The sequence below is a fragment of the Onychomys torridus genome, chromosome 8 (genome assembly GCF_903995425.1).
Source record: "Onychomys torridus chromosome 8, mOncTor1.1, whole genome shotgun sequence".
Lineage (NCBI taxonomy): Eukaryota > Metazoa > Chordata > Mammalia > Rodentia > Cricetidae > Onychomys > Onychomys torridus.
The window spans coordinates 15,433,443-15,450,954 of record NC_050450.1 but is presented as its reverse complement, the minus strand read 5'-3'; the positions used below and the strand labels follow the sequence as shown (position 1 = coordinate 15,450,954).

The 17,512-nt window shown below is 49.3% G+C and overlaps 1 protein-coding gene across 6 annotated transcripts; it reads left to right on the top strand.

The window, feature by feature from the left end:
* Positions 1-102: 102 nt before the first annotated feature.
* Positions 103-15,097, top strand: C8H16orf71 (chromosome 8 C16orf71 homolog). 6 transcript variants are annotated; one of them, XM_036198249.1, is made up of 10 exons: positions 103-273; positions 433-549; positions 1,753-1,912; positions 2,951-3,094; positions 4,655-5,128; positions 7,849-7,966; positions 10,101-10,242; positions 12,089-12,196; positions 12,428-12,511; positions 13,830-15,097. In XM_036198249.1, exons 3-10 carry the CDS (start codon positions 1,805-1,807, stop codon positions 14,209-14,211), a joined length of 1,560 nt encoding a protein of 519 aa, XP_036054142.1. In that variant the 5' UTR covers positions 103-273; positions 433-549; positions 1,753-1,804; the 3' UTR covers positions 14,212-15,097. The 6 variants fall into 6 exon arrangements, with proteins under 6 accessions (XP_036054142.1, XP_036054144.1, XP_036054140.1 ...); XM_036198251.1 differs by lacking the exon at positions 433-549 and having other exon boundaries at positions 7,852-7,966; XM_036198247.1 differs by lacking the exon at positions 433-549.
* Positions 15,098-17,512: the final 2,415 nt, after the last annotated feature.

Below are 17,512 nucleotides of genomic sequence, written 5' to 3'. Positions count from 1 at the left end.
GGCCCGCCACAACGGCCAATCAGATGGCAGATAGGAGGAGCCGCTCCTGAGCTGGGGAGGTGGGCGGAGCCCAGCGAAGAAGAGGCGGGACTGGCTCTGCCAGGGGCGGGTCGCCTGGCCGCGTCGGTGGCCTTGTTCAGCCCGGAGACAGGGCAAGTGGACAAGCGGAGCGGCCCGAAGCTAGCGGGAGACCGCGGAAACCCACGAGACGAGGGGTTGATCCCTCTGCGGGTGGCGGGGAGTGCGATCCTCCTTCTGTTTTAGCACCAGCAGGTTTGTCCCGCTGCCTTCCAGTCCCCTAGACAACGACGCCTGGCGCGGGGCGGGGCGGGGCGAGGCGGGGCGGGGCGGGGCCAACCGGCTTCTGGGAGAAACCGTGAGCTCCTAGGTCCTTCCTCTGATCCAGCCCATGCTTTTTCCTCTGTGGTCAAGCCTTCCTCTAACACCAACGCTTTGCGCAACTAAAGGACGATCAGTCTTGGGTGGCACTCTTCACCTCCGTGATTCTGTACCTCACTGCCAGAGTCGCTTGTTGGAAACATCCGGCTGGTGGGTATACCAAAAGCAGTCAGTCCCACCTGCGGCTCTCAGGATCGCCAAGCACCTGTCCTTGCTTACAAGATTCAGAGGCTTAAAGCCCCGACTCACCTCCCTGCTGCCCTGGTTCGGCACCGCTAGTTGATCTGCCTGGTCCGCTTGGCCTTCACCCCACAATCCTAAAGTCCCTTTGTCCACTGAGGACCCAGCAACTTTTTTAGGGTGAGATACAAAGGGGAGCGGGGCTGAGCCAGCGAATCATTTGAATGATTAACAAAATCTCCTGGATAATGGATCTTAAGCCCCTAACTTTTTTTGTTTGTTTTTTATTTTGTTTGGTTTGATTTGGTTTTTCAAGACAGGGTTTCTCTGTGTAGCTTTGTGCCTTTCCTGGAACTTGCTTTGGAGACCAGGCAGATCTTTGTGAGTTCGAGGCCAGCCTGGTCTCCAAAGCACATCACATCACATACATACATACATACATACATACATACATACATACATACATACATACATATGTGTGTGTGTATATATATATATACATATATGTGTGTGTGTATATATATATATATATATATACACACACACAGAAGCCGTGTTCTTGTGCACTCATCACTGCAGACATCTGTAGCAGGAGTTTTTCTGGTCATGCCTGGCCCACAGTCAGGACAAATCTCTCTCACCCGCCAGTCTTACAGCTGCTCAGACCCAACTAAGTGAACACACAGAGACTTATATTACTTATAAACTGTATGGCCGCAGCAGGCTTCTTGTTATCTAGTTTTTATATCTTAAATTAACCCATTTCTCTTAGTCTATAAGTTGCCATGTGGCTCGTGGCTTACCGGTACCTTACATCTCGCTTGTCATGGCAGTGTCTGACAGTGTCTCTCTGCCTCAGCCTTCCACTTCCCTGAATTCTCTTCTCTGCTTGTCCCTCCTATACTTCCTGCCTGGCTACTGGCCAATCAGTGTTTTATTTATTAACCAATCAGAACAACACATTTGACCTACAGAACATCCCACCAGCAGACATCCACATACATAATCCTGTTATCCAGTAATACAGGCTTGCAGAACCAGAAGGAAATTGGTGGAAAATGGAAAGCTACAGGTGTGTTTTCATCTTCAGATGATCAAGGCTTTGGAAAGGCTACCCATGCTAGTTTGTCCTTGGACACCTAGACACTGCCACTCACCCCGTGTGCTCCACAGGGCTCCTCTTATGATGATATCCAAAGAAAGGATCCTTTGAGCCTGGGCCCCCATGACATCCAAAGACAAAGATGTGGTGTCCTTGCCGGTTTCTCCCTGGGATGCCATCCTTAAGGCTGCCAAAGACCAGCTGCCGTCCCTGGATTCAGACTCCTCCCCGGTGAGCAAGCTCTTCTTCCTGGATGTCAGTTGTCGAGCCTGGGCAAGGACAGCGTTGGGCAATCCTCTCTATAGACCCTACTCTGATATATAGGCTTGGTTTTCACTCACTGGTCCCTGGGCTTACTCTTGGGTACCCACTTTCTTCAGGTTTCTGTCTGGGTTTGCTAGAACTCTTGAGGACGGGTGTTGGTGTTGTGTGTCTTCCCCTGCAGTGGTCCTGACCCCAGGTCTGGGTTTGCTAGAACTCTTGAGGATGGGTGTTGGTGTTTTGTGTCCTCCTAACTTGGTGTTGTGCTGCTCTCAGTTCGGTTGGGTCAGGTTGGCACCAGGGCCAACCTCTGAGAGTAATAACCTTGCCAGGACACCATGATATGGTCCTGGAGGGATTCTGCCACCTGAGGAACACTGATAGTACCAGTGGCCACTTGCACAGGTGAAAGGGACACCTGGTTATCCCCTGGTCAGAGACTCAGCACACAGTGGCATAGGACATTTAGAGTGAAGAACAAGGGTTTTAGAAGCAAGACAGTTGATTGTGCCCTACCTGGGCATTTGCAAAGATGAACATGACAGAGCTGAGACCCGGGCATCATCCATTGCTTGGTGCAGCAAAAGAAATAGATGATGACAGTGCCTCAGTGCCCTAGCGCTGTCATCGATTTGTGAAGAAGCCCCTGTGTGGTGGCAGGCCAGTGTCAGCCTCCCTCCATTAGAGACAGCTCACCAAAGCTCCTTCGTTAAGTGATAAGTCAGTATGAAAGTGAGCTGACCTCCACTTCTAGCTGCCCCTTCACTACCATTATCCAGTGCCAGCATTAATGCAGTGCCTGCTGTGTGCAAGATCTTGAGCACAGCCTGTGAAAAGGGAAGCTCCCATCTCACCAATAGGAGGTGGTGCTGCTGAGCCTTGTTTGGGGTATGCTGCAGAAAGCAGCACAGGACTTGACCTTTGTAGAGAACTGATCTCCCAGATGCTCCTGGGGAGGTTGGGCAAAGCATGGCTGCCTTTTCCTCTGAACCGCCCTGATCTCTGCAGTCTGACTGTGAGGAAGAAGAACCCTTCATCTTTCAGCGAAACCAGCCTGTCCTGATTCCAGACCTGACTGAGGAGCTGGCTGAAGCCCCTTTTGGTGTTGAATCTGGGACCTGGATTGCTGTAGGGAGGAGCCCTTCACCTGAGGTCTGTGGGACTCAGGCTTTGGGGACCTACTAAGCTAAGTACTGTGGAGCTGGGTAGGGGGGTGATGGCAAGTCTGACAAGGATTCCACCGACAGCAAAGATCTAAATACTTAAAACCACTGGTTTTGCCCCTTCCTCCCTCAAGGACAGCCTAGTGTTGAGGTATTCAGCACATAAGCATGGCACCTTCCAACATTGTAAGCATATTTGATTTTCTGTCTGATTTTTGCCACCTGCTGCCTTTCTTGTTTTCTTTCAAGACACTCTACTGCCTGGCCATTGTCACAACTGCCTGTGTCAACTGTCTCCTTAAACTAGCTAAGTCATAGCCACTCAAGTTTGCTGAATATTCAGTGACTAAGTGTTCCAGCAGGAAGCGGAAGTGAAGGGTTCCATAAATGCCATGATAGTGGTGCCCAGTGCTGGATGCCTAGTAGCAGGGGAGGGGAAGAGTGGGAAACACAGCACAGGCCTGGGCTTCCCAGTCACAGGAACTGCCCATACCCCTCTCTCAGGTCCCGAGGGAGACCAATACCTCTATCTAAACCCAATGATTCCTCCAGATCTGATGGTATAAACATGTAATCTGAGCTACTTGGAAGCTGAGGCAGGAGCATTAAAAGTTCGAGGCAGGGGCTGGAAAGGATAGCTCGGTAATGAAGAGAGCTGGCCACTCTTGCAGAAGACCCAGGTTTAGTTTCCAGCACCTACATGGTAGCTCACAACCACATGTAACTTTGGTTCCAACAGATCCAATGCCCCACTTTTGGCCTCTGTGGACCTGCACACATGATGCATATAAACATGCATACATATGTATATATAAAATTATAAATAAACCCAAACTCCAAAACATTAGTGACTTGATGATGAGAATGAATTGCTAAGAGATCCCATCTGCAGCTTTCATCCTTGGCCATCCCCACCTGTCAGGCCCGTCAACTCTTCTTGATGTGCTGTGGCCAAACATACCTTCCACTGAAGATACTGCAGAGGCCAATACCCATCTCTGAAGGTTGGCTGGCCTCCAGAAGCCATTCAGCTCTGGGTAAACTCCCTCTGTTCAGTTCTTTCTAGCATTGTTGTGGCAAACTGGGTATGCAAAGACTGAAGAAGACTACCTGATCCATCTCCACCACAACACTGTGTGAAGCCCAGTCCTCATAGGAGCAAGTGTAAAATAATACCCATCATCCTCCCCAGGAGAACCTGAAAGGCAGCTAGGACTCTAGTCAGTTTAGGCAACATGATTTTCATGAGATCTTTTCTCCTTTTCTGTAAGAACTACCATCTCCTCTGGGAGAGGGGCAATAGGGAGTGGAATCATTTTAGAAATAGTGGTGATGTCTATATGACGGACAAGTTGTTGAACTAAAAAGGGTCAAAATGGGGTACATGAGACCCCTCGATGGGAAAAGACACTTGCTGCTCAGCCTGATACTCAGAGTTGCATGCTGGGACCCATAGAGTAGAAGGATCGTGCGTGCGTGCGTGTGTGTGTGTGTGTGTGTCTCAGGTATGTCTTTGCAGGTTCTCACAGAGGATGCCTTTTTTCTCTAGCCACTTCTGGTTCCTGGGAGACTAGCCATAGAACCCAGAAGTGGACAGAAGGTAAGACAGGAGGACTTGGCCCTTCAGGAAAGAAGAGGCCCTGGCTGGCCTTGCCAGAGCTGTGTCAAAATCAGCCCTATTCTTGAGGAGGACCCACCCTGGCTGGAAGGCAACCTTAGAAGCCTGTCTTACCCCAGTGGATTCCAGAGTCCCCCATGGACTTCCCAGGGAGAAGAGGTCACCTTTCCTTTGGAAGGAAAACTGAAGATAGAGCCCACAGATACTGACTTTAGAAACTCTACAGAGCTCCAAGCCCTCCGCAGGGAGAGGAGGAGGATGATAGAGAAGGATATCCTTCAGAAAGTGACCCAGCCAGCCCAGAACCCAGCCTGTGGAGACCAAGGCCAGGCTGCAGAGTCAGGACCCCGGCCAGAAGCCTCCTCGGAGCAGCCTCGGGAAGGATGTCCAGTGCTTTCACTCCAGGTAGGTTCTCCAGTGCCCAGTCTGCCCTCTGGCCTGTCTCCTGCAGCATGGCTACAGTCCTGCCACACTATTGAGGCTGGAACCAGCTTCTCCTCTTGGACCTTAGGCCCAAATCCTGTCACAGTGTATGGGGAGGCTGGCACGGAGCTCACCCTTAGTGAGAATCAGCGACAGTAGGAAGAGAGGCCAACTCCATCCTTATTTAGAGAGAACACAGGTGACCCCAAGCATGAATGCTGAATACATACAGTCATGCACAAGACAGAAGCAGGTGCTGCTGAAGTGAAGTCCTCCCCGTGGGCAGACCCTACACACTAGGAGCAGCTGTCCAAGTCAGACTAAATACATTAGTGAGAAGTGGCAGGGAGCCAGGCTGGCATTGGGAGAGGCGATTCTGTGAGCTACTACAGAAGAGAAAGGAGTCTGAAGACTACTGGGAAAGTGGATCTATAAAGCACAGCAGTGACTCCCTGTCCCATGAAGGTGAGTCTGTTTCCCACTATGGTGGGTGGGCAGCCTTGGGACAGCACAACTGTGATCTGTGAGACCACCTTGCCCACTGGACAGGAAAGAAACCTGTCGTACTTGCCCAGTTTTCAAAGGCTATGAAGAATACCCTGGTTAGCTATACAAGCTCAGTTCCTTCCAGGTGGAGGCGGATGTATTGAAAGATGCTCCAGCCTAGCATGGGAAGGCCATGCACCCTGTATCACTTTCTTTAACAACTTAGGGATTGTGAGCCCACAGACATGCACAGACTTCTTCATTGTTGTTTATATAAGCCAGCCATTTCATTCTGTGCACCCTCACATCTTTAATTCTTTCTCACCCATATGGCTGCAGAAATGTGAATCATTTCCCTTAGCATACATTGTAAGCTCCTGGCTTCCTCCCTCCACCTAAGCCTGCAGAGCCATCTGGGCCAAGCTCTCCAGTTTGAGCACCTGCTGGAACCACCAGGTTCTTAAAGTCGCAAAAGTTTTAAAACATCTTACACGGTATGAACCTATTCAGACAGAGAAGGCCAGAATGTGTCTTGGCTGTCAGAGTGCTTGTCTTTTATGCATCAAATGCATATGGTGATAGAGGCCTGTAATTCCAGAGCTTGGGAGGTGAAGGTAGGAGATCAGACATCCAAGGTCATCCTTGGCTACATAGAGTTCAAGGCCAGCCATGAGATCTTGTTTGAAAACAATGGGGTTTCCTCCAGGTTAGTCATCTTTGCGCCCAAAAGTATTGACCCCCCCCAAAAAAAAAGCTTAAGGAAGGAGGTGTCAAGAGATGTGGCCGGGCGGTGGTGGCACATGCCTGTAATCCCAGCACTCCGGAGGCAGAGGCAGGCGGATCTCTGAGTTCGAGGCCAGCGCTGGTCTCCAGAGCTAGTCCAGGACAGGCTCCAAAGCTAGAGAGAAACCCTGTCTCAAAAAACCAAAAAAAAAAAAAAAAAAAAAAAAAAAAAAAGAGGTGCAGGTCTAGCTGGGAGCATGCCTTTAATTCCAGTAGTCAGGAGGCAGAGGCCAACCTGGTCTACAGAGCGAGTAGACAGGACAGCCAAGGCTACACAAAGAGACCCTGTGTGTTTATGTGGTGGGAGTGTGGGGGAGAATGCAGGGAAAAGAATGCAGGGCTCACCTTAAAGGAAGGGCTTAGTGTGTAATCATTTACAACAGACAGTGCATTCATATGCTAGATGCACCCGAACTCCAACACCAGTCTCTTATGGTGTTTGGAGTCTGGACTGGGTACTTCCAGGTTCTTGGCCTCTTATCCAAAGAATTAAAAACAGGCAGGGCGGTGGTGGTGCACGCCTTTAATCCCAGCACTCGGGAGGCAGAGGCAGGCAGATCTCTGTGAGTTCGAGGCCAGCCTGGGCTACCAAGTGAGTTCCAGGAAAGGCACAAAGCTACACAGAGAAACCCTGTCTCAAAAAATAAATAAATAAATAAATAAATAAAAACGAAGAATTAAAAACAAGACTCATACAGATGTGTAAAAGAAGCATGACAACTTTATTGGAGCTACATGGCAACAGATTGAAGAGCTATATACTGTCGGGATTAATGGGGCTTCATTTTATGGGGTCTAAAGGAAAGGGGCTGGCTACTAAGAGGCCATAATTAGGATGCTTCTCTATTTAAATTGTATATTCATTTTTCCTACTGCACATGTTCCTTTCCCATAATGCGTCAGATTTTAATCATCTGAATGCCTAGTTATACATAGGTACAAGACTGTAGTAATTAAGGAGTTTTCCCTAAAAGATTGGTAGAGACACAGTTCTTCCTTACTGCCTAAACACCCAAAACCAGTTCAGGCAAGATAACCCCTTCTCTTCTTCGTACCTAGATACATTGGGAAATACACTTGAGTGGAAACTGTCTAAATTTGATTGTTACAGAGTTGAGAGGGGAAGATTTATACCATAGTCCAGAAAGATGGGAATACATGTAGCTTAATGCAGGTAAGGGGGTGTCAGGGGAGTTTGGAGGTTGCTAGGTGCAGTGTCTGAGTCTGTTTAGTACATGCAGGTGAAGGAACTATACTGCCAAGTGAATTATTACAATGGGGGTGTCCCAAGCTAAGCTGTTTGCTATGTCTGCCTGCCTCACTGCAGTGGATGGTGACTCCTCATACCTCTGCTGGCCGCAGCTGCTGTGCAAGCGGGCCTCCTACTGCAGGGCCGTCCTGCAGCCTCGTAATGACCAGTTTTATCATTACAGCAGCTCGAAGACTGGGATTTGGACTACATCCTTCAGAGCCTGCCAGGGCGACAAGACAGCCAGGGTGACAGTGCTCCCAGAACTGCATGGTGGTTAGCTGAACGCTACCAAAGCCAAGGTCTGACCCTCAACACTGAAGTCCAAGTGAATCCCCATAAATATCTCCTTCCAAGTCTCTCAGTGGCAAGGGGTATGGGGTGGGCAGAGCTCTTGTGCCCTTACTGTCCTCAGCACACTGACTGCCCAATCTTCAAAAGACTTCCTTCATTCATCATACACAAGGCTGCCTGCTCAGCCAGGATGTTCAGGCCTTCAAATGGACTTGCCCTGTGCTCCACCCTCTTTCTTCTTCCAGTTTCCTTCCTTTTCCTCCTCCTCTTCTGGGGAAAGCAGAACCTTCTCTTGCTCCCTTTCAAGCAGCTTTAACACTCATACATCCCTCATCCTATTTGAAAGTAAAGGCTGAGGATATATTCTCACTGTGCTCACAGCCTTGCTACAAACAGCTCTGTTTGTTTATTTTGATTTTTTGAGACAGTGTAGCTCTGGCTGTCCTGGAACTCTCTCTGTAGACTGAGCTGGCCTCAAACTCAGAGATCACTTGCTTCTGCTCTCAAGTACTGGGGTTAAAGGCTTGTGCCACCACTGCCTGACTTATGAGCAGCTCTGTAAAAGGCAAAACTCCCCACGTTCTCCCCACCCATGCAGGCCCCAAGAGCAGGTGGACGCACGTCTGAGCTGAGGAGCAGGGAGGTGTGTCAGTGACCAGTTCCAGACCAAAGACTCCACTAGACTGACAGCTACTGGGACATTTGAAGCAAGAAGTTTTTTGTTGTTTTTTTTTTTAAGTTTATTTTTATTTTTCATCTATATAATTGTTTTGCCTGTAGTTACATATATGCACCACATGCACATCCATGCATGCACCAGGAAAGGGCAGCAGATCTCCTGGAACTGGAGTTCTTAGGTGCAGTTGTGAGCCACTGTGTGGGTGCTGGGAATTGAACCTAGACCCTCTGCAAGAGCAGCAAGTACTCTTAATCACTGAGCCATCTCTATCCAGCCCTACCTCTGTTTAGTTTTTGAGATGGGGTCTCACTGTTCAGCCTTGGCTGACCTGGAACTTGGAACTTGATATGTTGGCCAGATATGTTGAACTCTCAGAGATCTGCCTGTCTCTGCTTCCTGAGTGCTGATATTAAAGGTGTGTATCACCATGGCTTTTGTTTTGAGACGAGGTCTTACATGGTAGCCCAGACTGGCCTGGAACTTTTGGCAATTCTGCTTCAGACTTCAAAGTGCATGTCCTGCTTCAGCAGGGCTTCAGGGTGTGGTGGAGTGGGTGCACAGGGTTGGCAGGCTTGTACAAGCAGCACCTCCCTGGTCTCTAGTAATGCTAATAGATCTTTGAGCAAGCTACTCCTTTTGGTTCCGTTTTATTCTGTTGAGACCTGTAGTCCAAGCTGGTCTTCTTCATTCTACCTCCCAAGAGGTGAGATTGCCACTGCCACCGGACAAGCTATTCCATTTGGAAAATCTCTTGGGTAAACACATACCCCAGGATGTTCACTGCTGTGCACTTTAAAACTCTGAAAACTTGCCGGGCGGTGGTGGCACATGTCTTTAATCCCAGCACTCGGGAGGCAGAGGCAAGTGGATCTCTGGAGTTTGAGGCCAGCCTGGGCTACAGAGTGAGATCCAGGACAGCCAGGACTACATTGTGAAAACAAAAACAAATAACAAACAAACAAACCCTCCAAAAAAACTCAGAAAACTTGAGAACAGCCTAAATTCAGTAGGGGTCTAGCTAAAGCAGAGAGTGCACTGAGCTCAATGAACAGAGTCTATCCATAGAAAGATGTAGTGTGTAAAAAGATGAATGGGGGCTAGGGGTGTAGCTCAGTGACGGACTGCTTGGTGGCGTGCACAAGGCCCTAGATTCAATCCCTAGTGCCCCATCCCTAGTGACACACACACACACACACACACACACACACACACACACACACCTACCTATATAAGCCTGTTTGCTACCTTTTGAAGGGTACAAACATCTGTTCACTGTGGTCATCTGTGACCCTATGCCACATTGCAGTGTAGCAGCCTCTGTTGACAACATGACTACCCCCTGACTTTGCCAAGTGGAGCTAGAAGCACCAGAAAGATCTGGGGTGAGGCACATTGGAGCCTGAAGATTAGCCACTGAGAGGCAGACCCCGGGCTGAGCGGCTCCCTCTCCTGGCAATCCCCAGGGCATACCATTGGACTATCCCAGGACACACTCCTGGAGCAGCTGGCTCTCCTGTGTGCCACTCAGTCCAGAGTCTGCAACCATACCTGGAAGCTACCTGTTGACAAGCCTCAAGACACAGAAGAACAGGAAGCCAGAAGCAGGTGGGACTCCCCACCAGCCACACCCACAGTCATTTCTTTAGAACCTCCCTACCTCTAGGCAGTGTTAATTGGGTCTATTGGTGGGACACTTGGCATGTACTTTCTCTTTGAATAGGGAATCTAATTAGGCAAATGCTCTATTATCTCTATTTTTACTGATGGGGAAACTGAGGTTCAGATTGCTTCTCCCAGGCCATTGACAGAGCTGTGTATTGAGCCCCAAAGCTGTCTCATTCCCTAACATAGTCCCCCCTCCTCTTTTTCCCCCCGAGACGGGGTTTCTCTGTGTAGTTTTGCGCCTTTCCTGGAACTCACTCTGTAGTCCAGACTGGCCTCGAACTCACAGAGATCTGTCTGGCTCTGCCTCCCAAGTGCTGGGATTAAAGGCGTGCGCCGCCACTGCCAGGCCTATAGGCACTTTCTCTTAGCTACCCAGCTGACTTACCTAGGAACAACAGAATTATCACGTAACCCCACCCCTCTGGCCAAGTTGATTAGTCTAATGTTGAACCCAGCCAGACCAATGGGAACCTTTCCCTGGAATCTTGTAGTTTGGCTTGGGTTGAAGGGCTGTGGGCAGCCACCCGTCCTGTGACAAGGAGGACAGCAAGCTGGGACAGAGTGAAGCTGGGGAGGGCAGAGATGGAGATGGGGGTCCCCTGAGGCCCAACATTCCTGCCTTCCCCACACTGCTTCTTCCACTGATTTTAGGAGTCCTGGGACTTCTCCCCTGAAGTTATTGTGGGTTCTGCCTGGCTAGCAGAAGGAACAGACATAGCTAGGCCTGTGCTTCCCGGGCCAGCAGTTCCACATGACTACTAAGCACTGGAAATGTGGCTAATGGGATGAGAACTGTTTAAGTTTATGGATCTATTTGAATGATTTAGCTTGTGCTAAGTGGTCCCCAATTAAGTGGACAGTTTATTTATGATATGCAGACTGAACTCAGGGCCTCACATATGCTAGACACATGCTCTACCACTGCGTGGCATTCCAAGTCTTCTTTTTACTTTCTATCTTTTTGGGTTTTTTTATATTATTATTAAGAAAATTTCTATTCATTTTACATACCAACTACAGATCCCCCTCTCTTCCCTCCTCCCACCCCCAGCCTTCCCTTCCCAACCCTCTCCCCATTCCCATTTTTTATCTTTAAAGTCTTGCTAAGGCTGGAGAGATGGATCAGTGGTTAGGTTGTTCTTCCAGAGGACACAGGTTTGATTCCCAGCACCTACATAGTGATTCACAACTGTCTATAACTCCAGTTCCAGAGTGTCTGATACCCTCTCTGGCCTCCATGAGCAGCAGGCATACAAATAGTGGATAAACATGTGAGCAGGCAAAACACTCATACACAAAAATCTTTTTTTTTTTTCCCAGACAGAGTTTCTCTGTGTAGCTTTGCGCCTTTCCTGGAACTCACTCTGTAGCCCAGGTTGGCCTCGAACTCATAGAGATCCTCCTGCCCAGTGCTGGGATTAAAGGCGTGCACCGCCGCCGCCACCACCACAACCATCCAGCTCAAACATTTTTTTAAGAGTACATGGGTAAAGTCTTGCTAAATTGCTGAAGCTGGCCTTGAACTTTCTATCTTCCTGCCTCAGCCTCCTGAGCACTTGGACAGGCTTGCCCACCAGCCTAGCTGATACACAGCATGTCAGACTTGCCCAATTCTGTGAGGTAGTGCTAGCCTGTCCCAGAGGTGGCATTGGGAACAGAGGGGTTCCAAGTGCCCACCAGTACATAAAAGACACACCTTCAGTAGCTTCCATGAGCACAGTGATTGGACCTGCCTAGCAAGCGGCAGGAATCACATAGAAGGGCCACCTCACCCCTCCCATTGCAGAAGTGCTTTGGCAGAGAGCAGGAGGCTGAAGACAGAGCCTCCCACCATCTTCATTGACCTACGGCAGACAGAGCCATCAGAACCACAAGAGCGCCAGTCCCGGGAGAGGTACAAAGTGATGCTAAGAACTGCCTGCAGGTGGGAAGGAGGGACAAAGACAAAGCTCATCTGGCTTGAACACATTGGATTTTCCCTTCAGCACATGGCAGGAAGCCCAGTGGCCACTTAGCTTTGGCTGGCTACCACCCCTTTTGGATTCCCAGGGAGGTCCCTAGGTGAGAAGCAGGCCTGGCAAGGTGGCTGGGGCACATCCTGAGAAACCATTTCTTCTACTTCCAGCTCTGAATGTAGCTCCTCTGACAGTGAGGAGGAAGATGTGGAGACAGCAGGCCCAGTACAGGGGCCATCCTCTCAAGAACGGAGGTAACTCTGGCGTCTGTCTCCTCCTCTGCTTTGGGAGGCTCCCTCCCTGTGCTGTAGGCCTCCAGACATGTGGGCCAGCATCTGGTGTGGTGAGAATGGGTATCATTGTGTTTTATAATCTGGCATAGGGAAAGCCGGTGTGGCCAGACCTGCTGTACCCAGGCCTTATGAGTGACATCAAGCTTCCCGCTTCATGACATCTTAGTCCAGCCCTGAAAACAGCTCCCCAGTTTGATCTTGCCCCTGCTGCTGGTCCCAGCAGAAGTAAAGAGAAAGTGTCCAGCTAGATCTGGGCCACACTTAAAACTGGCCCTTCAGCTTATGGCTTCATCTCTTCAGACACAGGAGGAAACTGTAGTTCCTACCTCAGAGGACCCCAAGGCAGTGCACATGGGAAATGCTGTTTGTTGATGACAACTATGTAGTGGCCCAGGATTTAGATGTTAGAAATGCTCCCTTCTTCGCAGATGGGAAATTAGCCATCCATCTGTGGAGAATGCTTGCCATAAGAACGTTTCTGGTCCATAGTTTTGTTTTTCTCTTTCTTTCAAGATAAGAGTCTCACTCTGTAGCCAGGCTGGCCTCAGACTCACAGCAGTCCTTCTGTGTCACTGTGTCAGCCCACATGCTTTCCAGACATTTCCATCTGTTGGATTTAACCTAGCTAAGAACATTTCTTCTGTTGCCTCTCCTGTTGGGTGGAGTCATTGTGCAGCTGCTTCTGGCAAAGGCTTGATATCAAGCCTGTCTTAGGGTTACTGTTGCTGTGATGAAACATCATGACCAAGGCAACTTGGGAAGGAAAAGGTTTATTTCACTCGTAATTCATATAATAGTTCATCATCAAAAGCAGTGAGGGTAGGAATTTACTCAGGAGCCAAGCAGGGGCCATGGAGGAGTGCTGCTTCCTGGCTTGCTCCTCATGGCTTGCTCAGCCTGATTTCTTATAGACCCGGGACCACCAGCCCCGGTATGGCCCCATCTGTAACAGGCTGGGCCCTCCCCCATCAGTCACTAAGAAAATGCCCTACAGCTAGATTTTATGGAGGCATTTTCTTAATTGAGGTTCCCTTCTTTCAGGTGACTAGCTTATGTTGACATAAAACTAGCCAGAACAATGCCCATTGCTAAGGGGAAAATGCATAAGGATTGTCATCTCACATGCTTCCCAACCAGACTGCAGTGGCTGTCAGACATTGCTGCAAGCATGCCCTTACTTTGGAATGGGAGCTGAAACCACACACAATATTCCTCTTTTCCAGGTTGGGAGGTCTGGCCTTTAGGCAGCAGGGATTAGGTTGGTTTTCCTGTGTCACAGGGACTGTACTGGGAAGAGCCAGCTTCTCCAGCAGCTGAGGGCATTTCGGAAGGGGGCTGTTCCATCCCATCGGTCCACCAGTGACAGTCCTAGAGGCCAGAAGGCTCAGGCCCCAGAAGATACAGGATCACACACTAGGAGGAAGAAACACATAAAACTCTGGGCTGGGAAGCAGAATGCCCTGGATCTAGGGGACCCTCTTGGGACCCAGCCTGCCAAGGAGGTATTGCTACCTGCTACGGGCCAGCTATATTCAACTCAAGTAAAGGACCTGAAAAGCAGGTCAGGTGGCAGATTTCAATCCACACAGCCCTGGTGGTCCCTCTACAGTCGGCCTCTGGAGGCTGAGACCCTCGCTCTGGACCCTACCCAGCCAGTTTAACCATATGTAAACTCTTTTTGTTGTGGTAGCATTGGGAACTGTACCCAGGATACTACCAGGAGTTCCAACACCAGAAGTCACTGTGTGAAATGCAATGGTACCCACTCTCCCTCCCTGGTAGCCAATGAAAGCTGTGTGACCAGCCAAGGCAAGATTCCCACAGGGAACACCTGAACTTCTCCACCTGTTACTTGCAAGCTTGCCCCTCCCCTCCCCCAGACTCCATCTTTAGGGTCTTTTTGTACCTGCTTTCTCAGCCCCTTTGATTTCATGCCCCTCATCTCTCCTGAGTCTTCCCCGCCTGTTCTGTGGATGAGCAGGACTTGGGTGGCATGGCAGCATTCAAGTCACACGGCAGGATACTTGGCATCTGACAAATGTTTTAGCAGTCAGCTGTGATGCTGGGGTGGGGGTGTCACTGCCAAGCTGCCCTGCTGCTGAAGATAGGCAAGGATCTTAGTGTCAAGTCCTGAGCCACACAAAGGACAGACGGGTCCTATGGCAGGATCACAAGCAGATCACTGTTGTCACTGGTAGCCAGCATCAAGCCCACAGCATCCTGATCCACAGACCCTGTCTGATATGGCCACAGGGACTGCACCATTAATCCCAACCCCAAGACAGATCCTTTAGAAGCCATATGCAAGTCAGGCCTCCATCAAGGCCACAGGCAGCCTCCCTGTACGGGGGCAGGCTGTCCTGGCCAAGTGCAAAGGTGCCTTGCTTGAACTCCAGGGCAGCATGGCTCTCTGCTCTGCCCAGCAGCTTCTACTTCTAAATAGCCATCAAGAACAAAAGTGCCTCATTGTTCCTAACCCCACTTTCTCCCACCCCCACCCCACTTGATGTCAGAAAACCCACTGAGAATGAATCCTAGTGATAAGAAATAAACTGCTGCAATTCCACTGTGCCTGTCAATCACTGGCTTTCAAGGAATGCTGGGGGGTGGGGGTGGACAAGCAGACATGGGTCCAAAGCCAGATCTACCACCTGAGCAACATCATCATGCCTCAGGAGATCAGAGGGGCTGAGAAAACAAGTACAAAAGGACTCTAAAGGTAGGAGTCTTGGGGGTTATAAAACTGAGTCAGGTCACCTATAGGACCAGGTGAAGTGCCATCATGGAACACACCTAGCACCCGAAACCCTCAGGTTTCCTCATCAGGAATGACAAGACCATGAGGTGAAGATGGGATCCCAAACAGGAAGGGCCCCTTTGGTGATGTGCATGTGTAGCCAGGGGCTCCATATGAGAAGCCCAAGGAATGCACATGCCCATCAGGCTGTTCCCTGTGGCGGCAGCAGGGACCAGAACCTAGGGCTGGGGCTGCACAGTCTGTGCTAGCTGGGGGGTGGGGGAGCCCCTGCTGTTTGCATGCACACCCTGAGTGCTCTTGGGGCTAGTGTAGGAGAGAAATGCCATACCAAAGCTTCATGCTCTGGAGAAAGGCAGAGCACATGGGGTCAGGGCAAGGGCTGACAACTATTATGGGAAAACAAAGCAAGGAGCAACCTGGGGCCTGAGTGACGGGGAAGCACAAAGTGGGTGGCAGAACAGAAGGAAACGTCAAAAATGACACCTGGGGAGCGAGCTCAGCAGGTAAAGGCCCCAGCTGCTAAGTCTGGTAACCTGTATTTGCTGCCTGAGACCCACAGGTGGATGGAGACACCCAACCAGCTGGCCTCTGACCTCCACATATACACACAGTGCACACACCTCTGCACATACATACACATGATAAATGGGGTTTTTTTTATAAGATCTTTATTGACAGATAATTCACATAGTATACAATTTTCCTGTTTGCATAATTTGATAGACTTTAGTCCAGCATCCTCATAGGCCCATGACACCATCACCACTTCCTTTTTTAGAACATCACTGTCTTCAATTTCTTTTTTTTTTTTTTTTTTGAATGCAGAATGCCGTTTATTGAAGGAGGGAGGAGGTCTTAAATACAAGCTTACAGCACAATGGGAGAACCCCAGAGGGATAAATGGTTTTTTAAATAAGATTTATTTAATGTATATGGATGCTTTGTCTGCATGTACATCTGTCTGTACATCAGAAGAGATCATCTGATCCCATGAGACTATAGTTATAGATGGTTGTGAGCCACCATGTGTAACAAGTCTTTCTCTGTCCCACCAGCTAGCTCCCAAATAACAACATGGAGACTTCTTATTATGAAAGCTTGGCCTATAGTTTAGGCTTGTTCCTAACTAGCTCTTATAACTTAACCCATTTAAAAAAAATTTTTTTTTTCAAGACAGGGTTTCTCTGTGTAACAGTCCTAGTTGTCCTGGAACTTGCTCTGTAGACCAAGCTGGCCTTGAACTCACAGAGATCTGCCTGCCTCTGCCTCTTGAGTGCTGGGATTAAAGGTGTGCGCCACCACTGCTCATCTCCCATTTAATCTAATCTACATTCTGTGGCGCAGCTTGTTACCTCATCTCTCTGTACTGCCGATGCTGCTTCCTCTGCATCTAGCTGGTGACCCTGCCTTCCTTCTTCCCAGAGTCCTCTCTGTCCCTGGAAGTCCTGCCTAACCTCCTCCTGCCTAGCTATTGGCCATTCAGCTCTTTATTAAACCAATCAGAAAGCACCTTGGCAAAGATACATCTTCACAATGTAAACAAATATTCTGCAACAACTGTGTGGGTGCTTGGAATTGAAACCGGGACCTCTGAAAGAGCAGCCAGTGCTCTTAACCAATGAGCCATCTCTCCAACTCCGCTTTTTTTTTTAATTTTATGTGCTTTGGTATTTTGCATATATGTATGCCTGTGTGAGGGTGTCAGATCCCCTGCAACTGGAGTTAGAGTTGTGAACTGCCATGTGGGTGCTGGGAATTGAACCCTGGTCCTCTGGAAGAGCAGCCAGTGTTCTTAAGTGCTGAGTCATCTCTCCAGCCCCTTCACATGATAAATGTTTTTAAAAAATGTATTCAGCCATGAGGAACAGACATACTACCTGGATGGAACATCCCAGAACGCCACAGCTTCAAAAGCCACCTCATAACTTCAGTAACTATTACCAAGGTGCCTACTTCAGCTCTCAGTCACCCACCCAAGCACGGGTATGGACTGACTACAGGCCAATGAGGCTTGGAGAAGAAGAAGAAGAAGAAGAAGAAAATGAGGGTCAAGGCAACCCAGGCTCCCCACCCCAGGGTCAGGTGCTCAATCCTCAGGCTTCCAAGGAGGGTGAGATCTTGGGAAAGTATTCCCACCCAGTCACCCCCTTTTTACAGAGCAGCTCTGAATCTGCAAAGGGGACCCAAACTCACCTAATACCCTA

Bases quoted from the DNA above. Each gene is read 5' to 3' on its own strand.
- C8H16orf71 (XM_036198247.1), top strand. From the start codon at position 1,805: ATGACATCCAAAGACAAAGATGTGGTGTCCTTGCCGGTTTCTCCCTGG. The intron at 5,129-7,848 runs GTAGGTTCTCCA...TTATCATTACAG, and splicing joins GTCCAGTGCTTTCACTCCAG to CAGCTCGAAGACTGGGATTT. The intron at 12,197-12,427 runs GTACAAAGTGAT...TTCTACTTCCAG, and splicing joins GAGCGCCAGTCCCGGGAGAG to CTCTGAATGTAGCTCCTCTG.